Genomic DNA, 18,672 nt, shown 5'->3' with positions numbered 1-18,672 from the left:
GTGTAATTCAATTCTTGAACTTTAAATTATGCAATCGGAGTATTAAACTTGCCAAATTGGTGCAATTGAGTTCGCCCATTAGTTTCGTCTGATTTTATTGACACCGGTGACCCTTGTCGGCGAAGTACACTGCCGCCCGATTAATCCTTAAGTCCCCTCAAGCATTTTTTTTTTTGCTTTTCAGCCTTTTCTTTTTTAATCTAATTTTATTAAAGTTAGAAGCAAAATAGCATTGTTTTGGTCATTGTTGCACTCTTCATCACCGTAATGGCCATGTAGTAAAGAGAAAGTAATAAAAAGACCTCATTAGCATTTTCCGTCACTCAAATTGGACAAAATTAATGAAGGTACTTGATTGCACAAATTGGACAAATTTGAGTACTTGATTGCACAAATTAAAAGTTTTAGAACTTAGTTGCATTTCTGTAACAAGTTTTAGAACTTCGGTGCACTTATTTCTTCTTATTGTTATTATTATAATTATGTTATTGTCGTTATTATAATTTTATATGTTTTATAATTATTGTAATTGCTATTGAAAAAATAACATAGTAGTGTTATTAATTATTATTAATTCAAATTCCTAGAAAAGTTGCCATAACTTTCCTTTTAGGGAAAAATATTAATGAAAACTTGAAATAAATAATAATAATAATAATAATAATAATAACAATAATAATAATAGAATTACGATTATTATCAATAATATTTATGCTTTACTTATATAATAAGCATATCAATCTTTTTTTGTATGGGTGTTCTTGTCCTAATAAAATAATATTTAAAAACTACAGCACATCAAAGCTACTATAGGCCGTTTTCTGGGAGCTGCTTTGAAAGTACTTGAGCCGTAAGATTTTTACCAAAATGCCTCGGAAAGTCAAAGCGCCCCATTTAAGAGTTGTAGAAACTGCAGCAAAACCATACTAAACGAACAATTACCTGCGATCATTATTATTAACTATTAAGCATCTGCCGTACCTGAGCATTGAAGAGTGTCCCCAACGACCATGCCAAAGGGCTCACCTTCTTATAGTTGATAAGCATATATCGTTAAGACATTAGCTTTATGAGCTGAAGTATGCGTTATAATTTACCAATGTTATTATTGCTATTGCAATGATGATTTCTTTTAACAAATGAATGATGCAATGGAGTGAAAAACGAAGTGAATTTGGAATCTCCAAATACCCTCAAAATGATTTCCTAGGTTGACTATTGTTCAGCAATTGGTACAATTTAGTGGTTGTAATTATGATTGCGCCAGATATACTAGGTCGTCACGTCTTTCCGACAGTGATTGTGCAATGTTAGTATTGGTGCAATGTGGTGATTGAATTCGTTCAGATGATTATAATCAATGATGCAATCATAAAGAGTCCAATATTTCCATAAGTTAAGACCGAACTCTAGTCCGTTAGCCCATTATCATAAGGGTTGCAGAAGGCAATTGTAGGAGCAATGTAACTTAGAACCAGATTCCACCGAAGAGGTAGAATGATCATTAGAATTGTCGCTGTGGATATTACAGCAAGGTCCACATTGGCAGATGTTGTAGCACGACACATGCACAGCACATGGAAATTTCGGCTAGACCTTGACATTTGAAATTAAAAATAAACTAATGAGCATTCCATATACTCTGACTAACAAAATAAACTTATATTTTGTGAAATGTTCTTCAGTTAATCAATTTTACTCCACGAAGGACCATCTCAATGGGCTAACATTATTAAGCATGAGAAGTTATCTAATCAGTTCCAAAATTATTATTCGGATCCAAATTCAATTCTAAATTTTTCAATTTTGTTAATTTAGTTATAACCCTTTGCGAAATATTCTAATGTAGTTATTCCGGTCAATTTGCCGAAAATTGCTGACGTGATAGCGTGTCACGTGGGATGGCTGGCAATGGTTAAACCGCCATAAATTGATTGGAAGGACTATATAGGAATTTCATATAAAAATTTAGGACTAAATTGATAAAATTTAAAAATTTAGAATTGGATTAGCGTCGTACAATAGATTATGCCTAAAATTTCAAGTGAATTATTTCGCTGAGGCAAAAGTGGCTGTGCCTGAGAATGGAAAAATATGGAAAGAGAGTATACAAGAGTTATGGCTGTTTGATGGCTACTGGGTCGTCACATCTTTTGAGAGAGAGAGAGAGAGAGAGAGAGATGGGTACACCAATTAATGGTTCGAATCATAATCAGATTCTGAGGGAATAAGCTGGGCGTTTGACTGAACATATTCGTCTAAACTTTATATAGCATCTCTTCTCATGAATATATTATCAAGAATCCTCTTTCTAACATATAAATTATCAAGAAGCATCTCTTCTAATAAATAAATTATCAAGAAGCCTCTTTCTAACATATAAATTACCAAGAAGCATCTCTTCTAATTTATAAATTACAAATGTATATGTATCAAATGAGCATATGTTTTAATGAATAAATTATCAAAAAGCATCCCTTCTAATAAATAATCAAGTTATATCGATTGATCCAAGCCACTGAACAATCGATAAATGCATGGCATGGACATCGACATCAATGTGATGCAGTCATCGACAGATATTCAATGCCAACATCGACAACTGGTCGAGAGATAAAATTGATATCGACAAATGCTTCAGGAGAGATATCGACATTGGTAGAATCATGTAATGAGGCTTATCATATGAAAGATTAGTCACCTTAAAATTTGGTTATGTGTTTGAGAACAAGAGGAGGACATCATGATGAGGATATCTATTGAATCTTGAATTTCGATCGACGGTTGAGTAGCTCAGTTCTTGGAATATGTAACCGTTTATGGATAAGATCGGCATGCAAATAGGGAGCTCTCGGGAATGCAGTTGTAACTATACTTAGGCTCCGTTCGTTTGGCGGAAAATATTCTCCTTTTGGAAAATATTTTCCCGGAAGTCATTTTTCTGGAAAATGTTTTCTCGGAACATAATTTTTCGGTGTTCGGTGACCAATATGAAAAAGTTTCGGAAAATATTTTTCGCCGGCGACTGCGGCGGCGGGCGACCGCGCGGCGGCGGGCGATCGCGCGGCGCGGCCGGGCGGCGGCGACCGGCGGGCGGCGGGCGGCGGCGCGGGCGGGCGGGCGGCGGCGGGCGGGCGGGCGGGCGGGCGGCGGGCGACCGACGGCGGGCGGGCGGCGGCCAACGGCGGTGACCGACGATCAACTTCCTCTCCCGTGGAAAACATTTTCCCTCCCATGGGTAATTTTGCCTTCAATTTGGGGGAAAATGATTTCCTCTTTGTGAAAAGAGGAAATCATTTTCCTCAAAACAATGAAGGATTTGGGGGTGGGGAAGGAAAATGTTTTCCCACGGAAAATATTTTCCGCCCCCGAACACCGGAAAACGCGAAAAATATTTTTCGGAAAAATATTTTTCCGCAAATGAACACAGCCTTAGAGTAGTAATTGCTAGTGGACGGTTGTAATTAGTGGGTTATATAAGTGGTGGCGTGTAATAATGGAGGAGGATTCACAATCCAAAAACACAGATTCCCAATGTACTTTTTGTCACTTTATTAATGTAATTGTCCATTCATTTGCAATTTTAGTTCGTCATTTCTAGTGCTTTTAGTTTCTTGTTCATTTTCACTATAAAGCTGTGAGTAAGTTCCCATAGAAAATCATCACTGAATCCATTTTTTAAAAAATAAAAAATTATGACAAAAAAATCCATTTAAAAAAACAAAACTCAATTTTTTGGTGAAGGATTTTTAACTATTTGGTCAACACCAAAATTTGGTGACTAACTTAGGAGAACACCACAAAATTTCACTATAAATTAAGCAATCTAGTGGAAATTATAATCATACTCAAGTCATTCAAACATTTTAAGTATTTTTTAGCCCCTAATTAGACCAAATAATTTCACGGTACTTTTTTTTTTTTTTTTGATAATCCAGGGAACCCCCGCACGGCCGACAGCCGGGAGGTAAACCCTGGGGGCGACACGTGCTAGCCACCACACACGTGCACCGGTTAAGTCACCCTGCGGCACCCAAGATTTGAACACTCAACCTTTTGCGAGAGGAAGAGTGCGCGCTCCAGCAGCGCCACCCAGGCGGGTGGTACGGTACTTTTATTTTGTCATAACTTACACCCAAGTTTCACGATTTTTAATCTCACACAATTTCAAGCGAAATAATTACTCAATCAAGGGGGAATTCGATAATTTTGTCACAAGATTACTTGGCTTCTTTCACTAATTATTAAGGATGTAACCCACGATATAGCCGCACCATGGATGCAGCACCCATAACTTCTGCTCGGAAGATATCGCAAGTAAAACTCCAACTCCAATGGCAAAACAACGCATCAAGAGACAAAAAAAGAAAGCATAATTACATAAACCCATGAGAAAAACCTTTGATCAATCAGACCAACTTCAATACGGAAATGATCTGTTTTCGTTACTTCCCACTGATTCGCATCTGGTTAAGCGTGGAATTTCCATATTCAGTCTCTGTTTACGGTCAAATCCCATAGTTTGCAACCCACCACGGGTTTTGCACATTCATGTAGCTGAGCTTCCGCACACTTGATTTGGGTCCGGACTTTCATTTGACGGGCTCAAACTCAAAATATGTTCTAATAAATCTTCACCTTGACTCTACTTTTGAGCTAACACAATCGTTATGTTGAAATCTAAACTTGGCTACTACTAGGGGTGATCGTTTCCAGACTAGGCGCTTCCCACCCTAGAATTGAGAACCGCCCACTAAGAACCGGTTCCAAAAAATTGGAACTGAAAACCCCCGTTGATTCCATCGACCCTCCCACCTTGGAACTGATTATTTCCAGCAGTAGCCAAGTTTAGATTCCAACATAGCGATTGACCGCAGTCCGGTTCCTGGGGGGTCCATGGAACCGGTTGAAATGTCCCCAACAAATTCATATAGTTCATCTGTCCAAAGTGGAGTAGATCACCTTCCTTTGTCGTGATCTGTTTGTGTATATTTTTATTTCCATAGCTTTCTAGCAAGCCCGGCTTTGGAAGGATTCTATTTGAAAAGTTGGGTTCTGTTTTGCCGTAAATGTTCCCACGATAAAATATAATTTACCGAAAGTCGTTCTTCGATTTTTTAATTAGAGGAGACCGGGTTTTGGGTCTAATTTCGGACAGGAGTTATCTAGGCGTGAACAAAGAGTTCGATTGTCTTAATCAATAACTCAAATTTCATGCAGTAACGAAGTTTGACTTATATTTATGGACAATTCAGACGAGTCCGTCCAGTGACTAGAGGCATCCGAAGTTCATCAATACAACATTACAAGGCTATTGGCTTAGAAAGTAAACAATTACAGCTATGGAAATTAAAGATGCAGTACTGAAAAGTAAAGATAATTGAAAGACAGCATTTTGATTTGTATTCGCGGGAGGGCTTTCTTTTGGCAGTCGAGTGCTATTTATAATGTGGGCTTGGTAACCACCTTTGATACTGTGTTTACTGACTACCGTTGATCTCATTTTCATCGTCCATCTAATAACATATGTCCGTAAACTGCCATCGATCTTATCTTTTTGTCCCAAGGTGATAACCGTCATAGAGTTCATACCGTCTGACACCTGTCTTTCTCAAAGTAGTAACCGTCATCGAGCTTATATCGTCTCGACACCTGTCCTCCTTGAAGCAGTAATCATCATCGAGCTCGTATTGTCTTGACACCTGTCCTTTCCGGGGTGATAACCCTCGTCAAACTCTTCCTAACTTGACATTTGTCCTTTCCAGGGTGATAACCGTCGTCCAGCTTTTTCTGGCTTAACACCTGTCCTTTCTGCGATGATGATTGCCGTCGAGTTCTTCCTGACTTGATACTTGTCTTTTCTGGGGTGATAACCGTCGTCGAGCTCTTCCTGGCTTGACGTCTGTCCTTTCCCTTGTCGACAGCCTCGATGACAATTTTCGTCGACAACTTTGGCGCTCACTCTTCTATGACTCAAGCTCCTTCAATTTTAAATTTCCTGCCGGTATCTCCCAGTACTTGCCAGTTGTTTTGCTTACGTGAACCATCTCGTATGGGCTACATCATTCTTTGACATCTTTTATTATTATTTTTATTTATTTCGATTGTCGACAATCTAATTAATTATAGGTGTCAATAGGTTCTCTAGGTCATTCAAGGCACCTTCTTAATATCCAGTACTTGTCGCTTTCCAACGTCAACCCTTTACAAAAATCAAATTCGAAATGAAGCGAATGTTACAAGCAAAAGTTACAAAAAAAAAATGTCATTTGTTGTGGCCGGTGTTTGGCCCCTACTCTTTCATAAATATTTATAATGGAAGAGAAGAAGGTGGAGTTGATGGACGTAGGCTTAGAAACTATGTTGAGGTAGGAGTTGTCTCAATAATTTTGAGGAATCTATACGGAGACCGTGAGATGAGTGAGGCGAGAGACGGAGAGAGACGAAGAGGAAACAAGGGTTTTGATCTGTACCGGTCCGGTCCGAGTATGCGGGTGAGCGGTTCCATAACCAGAACTGGGAACCTGACCGATACTTATCAATTCCAGTAAATTGGAATCGGGATGTACCGGTCTTCATGGGAATAGCTAGTTCTGGGCCGATTCGGTCCGGTTTGATTTCGAGCTGGTTCGGTCCGATTTCGGGCAGTCCAGGCGATTCCTAGTTCTTTTGACACCCTAACTACTACCCTCTCATTACTCCTCAAGGACTCCTCAACCGCCATAGATCCAAATCCAAGCCACTTTTGATTTTCGCCATAACCATGGACCTTATTTGAATGTCAACTCAACCGGCATCTTTACCCGCTTCCCAAGTATTATCATATACAACCTCATCTGTCACAGATAAAGCAAAACAAATGTTGCCTCCATACCTATTAATAAATCAATCATCCACTTTGTCAAATAGCTACAACAATCATCGGCTTTACTAGTTTCACCTGGCTACAAGCACCGATTGTGTCAACTATTGCACTAGCACTAGCTATCTCGGAGTTTTTGTTTACAAGGTAAATACCATCCAAATCCATATAAACTAACATTGCCTATCCCTTCAAAGAATAAGTATGGCCCACAGTGCATAAGCAAGACTTAAGGTTTTGGTATTTTGATCAATTGAGGACTTGAGATGTTCTGTTGCTCAATTAAGGATTTCTTAAACAATCCACAATTAGGTCTCGAGCTCACCATAATTTGAATTTGGAGCGCAAGAAATGACATGTGGTAAATAACCTAATATTCCACATGGAAGCAAAGTTGGATTTTCGACATTTGAATTCCACTAGCTACAAGTTTGAGATCCAACTCAGACATATATAAAACCTTAAAATATTCGATCGATCACTAATCGAAAATTATTTTTTTGGGGAAAAGTGTCAAAAAAGTTCTAAACTTTTTACATTGATGCCAATTTAATCATTCCGACTAATTTTAGTCGGATATTACTAATATGGATGCTAACTGGCCTACGTGGCATGGTCGATGCTGATGTTGATAACTTTTAATAATAATTTAATATTCCTAGGCATCTCACCTGTCTAGCCAAGCTGAATCGGAGAATTTTTGAAAGATGACAAGTCTCTCTGGGCTCTGATGTTATTCAAAGAGTATATGAGATAGGAAAAAGGCTAGAGGGAAAGCAAGCCTTACGTCTCGCACCTGGAAAGTTATAATTGCTGGTCGCGAGACCTTCAAGAAGAAGGGCCTTCGCGCCGAATCTTAATCTCGGAATTCGGGACACGAACCTTACTGGAGACTGGAAGGTCGGAGTGTGTCCCAAGAATTCGATTAGACTAGACTTTGGTATTCAAATTAACTGACGACCAATCAGGGAGGGGGACTTGTCCTAATGTTTCATGGCTCATCTCGTGCATATAACACTGATTTAGTGACTAGAATGATATATGGTAAGCTGTGAATGAATTGGGACGCATGAGGATCCCATTCACCTATTAAATAAGAAATTTGTCACGTTATTTTGGAAACCGAACTTCATACATGAATTAGCCTTTGATAATTAGTTCGATTTGTTTGGAATTAGCCTGTGGATGCTGTTGAGGAAAACTCCTAATGGATTTTGAAGCTGACAAAACTCTCTATGTTTACCTTGTGAATCTGACATGCATTCCATTCCAGGTTAATATATTCTGGAAGTTCAGAAGGAAATATCAGACTTTACAAGTTTTCAGAACTAAAAGTTCAGACTCAGAACTAAAAAATTCAGACTCAGATATAAAATCTTCAGACTTTATCATAAAAGTCATTCAGACTCTAATTATGAAATATTCAGATTTTACTGAAGACCTACGCTGACTCAAGTTCTGAATTAGAAACTCTTCAAACGCAGTAATTATGCAGACGCAGATGCTGAAATTTCTCAGACGCTGAAGTTTTTCAGACGCAGAAGCAAAACTCATTCAGAAGGGATCACAACAGCTAGTGATCTGGCATGGATTTCACAAAAAGAAGGTTTTGATTGACTCAATTTCAGTCTAATTGATTGACAATCAAACATTATGACAAGTATGCATTACAACGGATAAAGCTCTACTTATGGAAACCAAGATTCTGATTGTATGGGCGACCAGAATCAGCGGGATTCAGATTTTGTCAACCAACGGCTACCCAATCCATTTTATACAAATCTGTCCAAGATGAAGATTGGAAGATGATCCTCTGAAGACTGTCCAATGGCTAGTTTGGTAGTGGAGGAGTATAAAAGGAGATCTACGAGGAGCAGAAGGAATACACGAAATCGAGAATCAACAAGTTCAAAGTTTGAGCATACTCCGATCCTTTCTCTTGTCTTTTTTGAGCTAAACATTAAGATCTTGAGGGACACTTTGTAAGAGTGATTGTGTGAGATAGAGAGTCCTATCATACACAAGAGTGCTGTCACTCAGAAGCTGTAATTCCTCTTGATTACATAATGAAATCCAGCCAGTAGACTGTCAGCGTGGGAGAGTGGACGTAGGCTTGCTATAAGCCGAACCATTATAAATTTGTGTGCAGTTTTTCTATCCCTTATCTCTTACTTTACACACTGTACATCAAGAGCACTGTCTATATAAACTGTTTTGAATCTGAATCTTATTCAGACTCAACTGTGGTCAATTATTTCCGCTTAAATTGTTAAAAATTGTTTAAGATCACCTATTCACCCCCCCTCTAGGTGATCCTTGCTAACTATATCAGATGCCAGAACAATTCAAGAAGAATTGAGAGACATTGTCGTTTATTCCTAGAAAGTATTCACTAAGTCGTGTCATAAGGTCAATCTCAGTTAGTTCTCTCCCACCATCCTTTTCCCATATCATCTCCTTTTTTGGGCTGCGCATCCCAAGACTCCGACTTAAACTCTGGTGTCCAAATTCACTTCCTATGTCTTTTTCAACAACTCAAAAGGAGTACACGAGTACTTTTGCAAAATTTGCATCACTTGGAGCACTGGCAAATAGATCAAGCTAATGTAGCATGATTATCTTCGCTAAAAAATTACTGGGAATCACATTTATACGATATCTTTGAAAATAAATTTAAAATTTCGTCTCTTCATATCCTGAAATTTAAACTCAACCAGACACTATTATTTTTTTTTTGAGATAATGCATCAATAAGTGAATGCTTGTTAGTCCGATGTGGGCCACGTGAAAAATCTATACCAAGCGTCATGCCACAAGCAATGACAGAAGCAAAATCAAGTGCACGTGGCGAGCAAATGAGGGAACATTCACTCACGGCTCCGGCTTTAACTACATAAACTCGATGCAGTGAATAAATTTTGTTATGGAAAAATTCATCAGTTAAGGAGTGGGCATTCATATTAACAACATTCTTCTGTCGAAGTAGACATGCAATGTACAGGCTTATCCAAGCATGCATGGACAACGCCATTTAAGACCTCATTTTGTTTTCACCAACATCATCAGTCATCATATGGCTCGAGCTAGAATTCCCATCTTTTCCCTTGTACAGCTTTGCGCATACGAGATAATACCCGAAATTTGCCATCCCAATCCCGGCAAGCAACCAGTACATATGATCCAACCTCCCATCGTTCAAATTCTCCGGCAACCACCCGGTGCTCCTCCGAACCAGATCAACCAACACGGTGCTCAGATAATATGAAATCCCAATGGTCGCTGCAACCATCGCCGTCGCGCTGTTGCTCAAGTTCGCTGGGAATTCTTGGAAGTACAACGACACTTGTCCTGGAAGATGGAATGCTTCGCCGATTCCGATCAGAATCAGTTGAGGGAATAGCCACAGTGCCGACATTGGGACTGTGGGATTGTTGACATTTTGGAGATGGTGGATATGGGCTGTCCTGAGCCTGCGTGACTCGATTAGTGCCGATACAATCAAGCCGAGCACACTCAGGAGATGACCCGCACCAATCCTGTGGAATACCGTTGGAGACGAACTGGTCAGTTTTTTCCATAGTGGGAATTGGGAGCGCAAGCGATCCATCAAAGCGAGAGAGACCAAGGCTGAGATCATGATCATGACGAGGATTGAACCGGCCGGGATCATGAAATGAGGTCCTAAGTGGCGGTCCATGGTTAGGGCTTGGAGGACTGTCATGCTGTTTTGGACAGCGATTGGGGTGCTCAAGAAGATGGCGCTTGACCAGAGTGGTAACATTTTGATCACAGATTTTAGGTCCTCCACCTGTTGCACTGTGCATAGCCTCCAAGGTTTGGCGATCGAATTGTCGGACTTGGTGTCTCCATCAGTTTTCACAGCCGCACGATTCAAGAACCTGTGAAAGGGAAAAGAGAATCGATTCGATATCACTTTTAATTGGGAATTACCTGTACCATCATATCTCTTTCCACTCTGATATTGCCGATTAATATATGTTTGCATCAAAGCTCGATGTCCTCATTCGAAAGGACGTGCTAGTTTATTGGGCTATCAGTATACATCCACCTTTCTTGTTTGTTTTTATTTGACGACCAAGAAGTCCTAGTTCCACCTTAGCTGGCTCGCGTCTAAGCCTAGGTGGATCGTTCAGATTTCAGATTGTTTGCCCTTGATAGATGAGGAATCAAATTGCTGTTGTGTGCCTAATTTGGACGCACATCTCTGTTCCTTAACCACTGCATAAACCCAATGAGACTATGCCTAGACATCGTGATTATTGGTCCTATCTATCTGGGAAGATAAAACATTCATCAATCATTGTCATGTATATTGTTGTAGGTACCTGAAATTCTTTTTAGGTGGTACGTCCACCTCCTTTTTCTGTCCATGTGGACCGTAATAGAACTCATCACTTATCAATGTGAGCTGAAGCTTCCGTTTCCGAAAACTAGCAATGAGGACACGAGGTAAGCTCAGTAGTGGACTCCCCTGAGGTGTCTCATGGCGATAATACCGATTTCCCGCAATGAACACTGCGAGCCCAATGAGATTCGCAGCGACACATAACCAAAATCCCAAGGCCCAACTCACACTGTCCTCGATGTACACGATCAGCGTGCTGCTTAAGACGCAACTGGCGTATTGTGCAAAGAAAAACCAGTTGAAGAAAGTCGATTGATCCTTTTGGCTTTCGAACTGGTTAGCCCCCAATGTTGCTATGGTGAACCTCACTCCTGACACTCCGAGTGTTGTTAGAACTATCCCCATGTAGAGCACAGCGAATTGAAGATTTGATGGGGCTTTGCATGAGCTTGATTTGTTTCCGCACGGCTTGGGTCTCAACGAATTAAGCGTTGCCGTTAAGGATAGAAGAACCATACCCTGCAAGTGGCAAGTGGGCCAAAAAAGAAATGCTATCGATCAGTCAGTAAGAAATTCGTTAGAGACAAGATTCTCAGTAAGACATATATGCAAGAGAGCCCAAGAGATGTGCGCTCTTCAGCAATCTCCATGTTTCCAACATTGAAAAAGAATAAAGATTCCTTTGGAAAAGAGGTGGTTATACTAAATTGTTGAGAATTTCTTTTTATCCTTTTCTGTTTTAATGTTGCTGGTAGTTCATTATGAGTAGATGTTATAATGCACAAACTCTTAAGTATTATATTACTTGCAATTAGCCCATTATTATAAAAAACTGTCTAATTCAGCAATCGAATGAGAAGGTGTGAACAGCAAGATTGTGAGGTTGAGATGTTATCATACCATTGAGGCTACGACGGAAGAAATGGACGCGACTAAGAAACATCCGAGGACAGAGTCGGCTATGATCGCGCCGAGGATCGGGAGGAGACTGAAGCAGCCACCGATCACGTTGTGAATCTGTGCCGCATCGATTCGGTTCACATTGAACTCTCGGATCAAATACACAATCAAGTTCGCCATCCATCCAGTTCCCGCCAATGTCAACAAGGCCACCGTGCCTGGTTCATCACGACAAACACGACTCGGACATTCGTTCAAATAAAACTCGTTTTACTCAGAGAGAGAGAGAGAGAGAGAGAGAGAGAGAGAGTAACCTATGATGAATGGGAAGGTAATCCATCCAGCTCGTTTACTGTCGGCATCGCAGAGTTTTAGTTCGGCCTCGCCGTTGTTGCCTGTGATGCATTTTGCTTTGCTTGAGCCTGAGCTTTCCATCTTTTAACTCTTCGAGTCTACTTGTTGGGTGATAGAAGAGCCTGGGTGTTTACTTATAGTGGAGATGCCCATATTGGTGTCAACGGCTGTTTTTAATGTTCTATTCGACATTTAAATCACATCACCGCAAAAGGCCATCCAGATTAAAGTGTGTTTTTAACTTTTTGTAAGGAACTTCAGACGTGGGTTAAAAGACCTCAAACCCCCATCCAGACGCACCATAGCGCTGACCCTGAGTTTTTCCCTAGTTTAATGTAGAAGTACTCGAGTCAATGCAAGATTTTTCTTCTCTTGAATTCTACTGATACCTTAGGCTTTGTCTGCCTCCTTACACATGAAGATCTCTCCTCTTTACATCAAATGGAGAACGTCCTGAAAATGAAGGGCATTACTATATTACAACTGCTATATACTATTACAACAATAACAACGGCGACAATCGATCAATCAATCAATTCTTATCCAACGAAGAAGGCTTGAATATATGAATCCCTGTTAAAACAATAAATGGCCTTACCAGAAACTGAATGCTCCGAGTAGATAGATGACTTGAACCACCATTACCAACATATAAGAGCATGAGAACAGGGCACGGCGAGCCCCTTGGGATGGTCCAAGATACGTCTTAACCCTCATTATCGTATATAGGCTTATCTCATTAAGCACCTTCTAGAGTCTTTTTGATACAACTGTAGCTGTACTGTGATTGTACTGTGGTTCTGCCGTGCTGTGTCTAAGCAGATGCACTGGTGGTTGTTCAGTGGTTACTAATGATCAATGCATGTGGCATAAGCTGCTCCAAGATTGATGTGGTTATCAAAATGGTGACTATAACGTTATTGTAGAGTCTGTAATATTAGAACTTTTTTAATATATTGTTTTCACCATATAATCATAAATATAGTAATATTAACGACAATAACAATAACTATTAGTAAGGGCAAATTAAAATTTTAAAACTTGTTGGGAAAATGCAATTAAGTTCTCAAACTTTTAATTTGTGCAACAAAAGCTTAAAACTTATTAAATTGGTGCAATTGAGTTCATCAATTAGCTTTGTCTAATTTTACAATGGTGACCCTTACCGGCAAAGTACACTGCTGGCTGCTTAATCCTTAAGCCCCTCAAAGCATTATGTTTTTTTTTTCTTTTTAATCGAATTTCATTGAAGTTAGAACCAAAATAGCATTGTTTTGGTCATTGTTGCACTCTTCATTTGCACAAATTGAACAAATTTCAGTACTTGATTGTATTAAGAGTTTTATGATTTAATTGCATTTTTGTAACAAGTTTCGGAACTTCGGTTTAACTTATCTTCTAATGGTTATTATTATAATTAAATATTGTCGCTATTATTATATTGTATGATTTATATTTATTATTGCTTCTATTACAAAAAGTAATGTTATTAATTATTATTAATTCAAATTTCCAGAAAAGTTGCTATAACTTTCCTTCTAAGGAAAAATATTAATGAAAACTTGAAATAACTAACAATAATAATAGAGTTATGATCATTATCAGTATCACCATTATCATTAATTATATATGCTTTACTATTGTAAAATAAGCATATCAATCTTTTCTTGTATGGGTGTTCTTGTCCTAATAAAATAATCTTTCAAAAGTTCAAAAACAACAAAATGTCAAAGCTGGGAAAATTGTCCAAAAAGTTCTAAATATATTGTATGACAGCCAATTTAGTCACAAACCTTTCAATTATGCAAATTTAGTCATAAATCTTTTGACAACTACCGTTTAATTATGTCAATTTAGTTCTAAACCTTTTAATGATTTGCCAATTTAGTCATAAACTTTTTAACAATTTGCCAATTTAGTTCTTTCGGCTGATTTTGGCCTGAAATAACTGACGTGGCGATCCAGTCAAGGAATTTTCTTGTCTAATCTTTTTCTTTCTTTTTTCTTTTTTCCTTTTTCCCTCCGCCAGCCTCAGGCGAGGGCCACCCTCATCAGCCTTGGGCGAGGCACACCCGTGCCTAGGCTGGTGAGGACCGCCCTAACTGAATCTAGCAAGGGTAGCCCTCGCTTCCCCTAGGTTGGAGCAACCCTCGTCCTCACCCGATCTGGCAAGGGTTGCCCTCGCTTGAGGCCGGCGATCGATGTAGCCCAGCGATAGTCGGCAAAGGGAAAAGGGAAAAAGAAAAGAGAAAATAAAAAGAATAAAAATTCTTAAAATTACAAAATTGTTCACGTCAGTGCCGCCTGTGCCAAGACAGCCGAGCCACGTAGGACGGATGACGCTAACTAGACTGCCACGTTAGTAATTTCCAACCAAAATTGGCCGAAAGGACTAAATGAAAAATCATTAAAAGGTTTGAGAATAAATTGGCAAATCATCAAAATTTTTAGGATTAAATTGGCACAATTGAAAAGTTTAGGATTAAATTGGTAAGTTGTTAGAAGGTTTATGACTAAATTGGCATAATTGAAAGGTTTATGATTAAATTGGTTGTCATATAATAAATTTAGGATTCTTTAGACAATTTTCCCCGTTAAAGCCACTAGAGGCAGTTGTTTGGAAGTTACCTTGAAAGTACTTCAACTACATGGGTATTGCAGTTGTGAGATTATTACCAAAATGCCTCGAAAAATCAAAGGACCCTGTTTTGAAGTCATAGAAACTTTGGCAAAGCTGTACTAAACACATAATTACCATGCGGTCATTATTTGAGCCTTGAAATTTTCAAAAAGTGCGATCAAGTCCTAAAATTTATCACGAAAGTGCAATCGAGTCCTAAAATTTTCAAAAATAGCAATCAACCGAAGGACTTGATTGGACTAATTTGACAAGTGTTAGGATTTAATTGCACTTTCATGACAATTTGAGGATTTAATTGCACTTTTTGAAAGTTTCAAGACTCAATTGCAATTTTGTGACAAGTTTTAGGACTTTCAATACACTTATCCCTTATTATTAAGTATACGCCAGACTTTTTTTTTGTCAGAGCATATGTCGGACTCGAGCATTGGAGAGTGCCCCCAACTATTGTGCCAAGGGGCTTACTGTGTTATAGTTGTTAAACATGTATCGTTAAGACATTACGCTAATGAACTGAAGTATGCGTTATTATTTACCAATGTTATTATTGCTATTATAATGACGATTTCTTCTAACAAATGAATAATGCAATGGAGTGAAAAACGAAGTGAAATTGGAATCTCCAAATATCCTTAAAATGATTTTCCCATGTTGATGACTATTGTTCAGCAATTGGTGCAATCTAGGGGTTGCAATATTGATTGTGCCTAATATTTTGGTTTGTCACATCTTTTCCAACGGTGATTTGGCACCGTTAGAAATTGGTGCAATGTAGTGGTTGCGACAGTGATTCTGTAATGTTATTATTGGTGCAATGTCGGGATTAAATGTTATCCCACTAAGGACCGTCTCAAGGGGCTAATCATTGGGAAAATTGTTCAATCAGTTTAAAACTCTTCTATGGATGCCTATTAGTTTTAAACTTTTTAATTTTGTCAATTTAGTTCTAAATCTTTACGAGAAATTTTAATGTAGTCATTTTGGCCAATTTTTACCTGAAATTACTAACGTGGTAGTGTGTCACATGGGATAATCGGCGATAACTGGACCGCCACGTTAACGATTTTTGGTGAAAATTGATCGGAATGGCTATATTGGAATTTTGGGCAAAGGATTATGACTAAATTGGTAAAATTGAAAAGTTTAGGATTGAATTAGCATATGTTCAATAAATTATGTCTAAAATTTCAAGTATTTTATTCTGAGGAGGCAAAAGTGGTTGTGCCGAGAGTGGAAAAATATGGAAAGAGAGTATACTAGAGTTATTCTTGTTTGATGGCTACTAGGTCGTCACATCTTTAGAGAGAGATAGAGCTGAGTACACTAATTAATGGTTCAGGAATCATAATCGAGATTCTGAGGGAATAAGTTGGGTATTTGTCTGAACATATCGTCCAAACATCAGATAGCATCTCTTCTAATGAATAAATTATCAAGAATCCTCTTTCGAGCATATAAATTATCAAGAAGCATCTCTTCTAATATACAAAGGAGCATCTCTTCTAATAAATAGACTATCAAGAAGCTTCTTTCTAACATATAAATTACCAAGAAGCATCTCAACCCACCCATGGGTAGCTTAGTTGGTTAGGGCGTACTTGGGATTGTGTGGTTAGGCGCACTGGTCCCAGGTTCGATTCCCCAGCTGAGCACTTGTGATTTAAGTGGGAGGCCATGGCGGTGGGTTGCTGTGCTAGTCTCCCCCGAGGAATAGTCGAGGTGCGCGCAAGCTGGCCCGGACACCTCGGTTACCAAAAAAAAAAAGCATCTCATATAATATATAAATTACAAATATATATGTATCAAATGAGCATATGTATTATCAAGAAGCATCCCTTCCAATAAATAAATTATCAGGTTAGATTGATTGATCCAAGCCATTGAACAATCGATAAATGCATGGCATGGACATCAACATCAATGTGATGTAGTCATCCACAAATATTCAATGCCAACATTGACAACTGGTCAAGAGATAAAATTGACATTGACAAATGATCCAAGAGCAATATCGACATTGGCAGAAATGTGTAATGAGGCTCATCATACGAAATATTAGTCACATTAAAATTTGGCTAAGTGTTGAGAACAAGAGGAGGACATCACGATTAGGATATCTTTTGAAATCTTGAATTTCAACTGATGGTTGATTAGCCCAGCGGTCTTAGATGTTGTAATTGTTTACGGATGAGATTGGCGTGCGAATAGGAAGCCTAAAATCTCGAGAATGCAATTGTAATTGTACTTAGAATAGTAACTGATAGTGGACGGTTGTAATGAGTGGGCTATATAAGTGGTGGCATGTAATATTGGAGGAGGATTCACAATCCAAAAACACATATTCCCAACGTTTTCTTTTATCACTTTATCAATGTAATTGTCCTTTCATTTGCAATTTTAGTTTGTCATTTCTAGTAATTTTAGTTTCTTGTTCATTTTCACTATAAAATCGTAAGTGAGGTCCTATCCAAACCCACCACTGAATTCATTTGAAAAAAAACCAAAACTCAATTTTTTAGTGAAGGATACTTTACTATTTGGGTCAACACCAAATTTTGGTGAAACAAATGTATAAATCTATATATAAAACAAGAGATCGACCACAATAAACATAACAAGGAAATAAATTGGACATTGAATTTGTGTGATTCGATCAATGTGACTATTTTATAAGAGCACCACAGAATTTTACTATAAATCAAATGATCTAGTGGAGATTATAACCACACTTGATTTGGGTCTGAACTTTTGTTTGACGGGCTCAAACTCAAACTATGCTCTCATAAATCTTCACCTTAGCTCTACTTTTGAGCCAACACAAACGCTACGTTGGAATCTAAATTTGGCTACTACCCTCTCATAAATCCTCAAGAGCTCCTCAACTGCCACAGATCCAAGTCCAAGCCACTTTGATTTTCATAGTAACTTATTAGAATGTCAACTCTATTTGCATCTTTAGCTGCTTCACAAGTATTTTCGGACACAACCTCCTCTATCACATATAAAGCAAAACTAGTGTTGCCTCCGTACCTATTAGGAAATCGAACACCCACTTTGTCACATAGCCACATCAGCCATCGGCTTTACGGGTTCCATCTGGCTGCAAGCATCGGTTGTGTCGACTATCGCACTAGCACCCGCCATCTCAGGAGTTTCTGTTTACGATTCCACGTTGAGTTAAATACCATCAAAATCCATGTAAACATTGCCAATCCCTTTAAAAAATAAGTATTGGCCCATTTCCTGGAGTAAGAACATAAACAAGACTTAATGGTTTTGGCCTTTGGTCAATTGAGGACTTGAGATGTTATTTTGCTCAATTAAGGTTTTCAGGTTTTTAAAAAATCCATTATTAGGTCTCGAGCTGGCTGTAACTGGAATTCGAGCATAGGAAACGACACATGGTAGATAACCAAATATTCCACATGGAAGCAACGTCGGATTTTCGACATTTGAATTCCACCGGGGACAAGTTTGAGATCCAATTCAAACATATATAAAACCTTAAAGTATTCAATCGATCAATAACCGGAACTTGCTTTTTTGCAT

The 18,672-nt window shown here is 38.6% G+C and overlaps 1 protein-coding gene across 1 annotated transcript; it reads right to left on the bottom strand.

Moving 5' to 3' along the window:
* Positions 1-9,778: 9,778 nt before the first annotated feature.
* On the bottom strand, positions 9,779-12,899 carry LOC115674421 (protein NRT1/ PTR FAMILY 2.7-like). Its single transcript, XM_030596816.2, has 4 exons — positions 12,443-12,899; positions 12,129-12,346; positions 11,209-11,747; positions 9,779-10,761 (listed from the first exon to the last, which is right to left on the bottom strand). Exons 1-4 carry the CDS (start codon positions 12,561-12,563, stop codon positions 9,894-9,896), a joined length of 1,746 nt encoding a protein of 581 aa, XP_030452676.1. The 5' UTR covers positions 12,564-12,899; the 3' UTR covers positions 9,779-9,893.
* Positions 12,900-18,672: the final 5,773 nt, after the last annotated feature.

Source organism: Syzygium oleosum, unplaced genomic scaffold (assembly GCF_021117445.2).
Source record: "Syzygium oleosum isolate NSW1041296 unplaced genomic scaffold, Sole_v2.1 Sole_v2.07, whole genome shotgun sequence".
NCBI classification, from domain to species: Eukaryota; Viridiplantae; Streptophyta; class Magnoliopsida; order Myrtales; family Myrtaceae; genus Syzygium; species Syzygium oleosum.
Note: the sequence above shows the minus strand (reverse complement) of the source record. Positions and strands in the feature narration are given on the sequence as shown.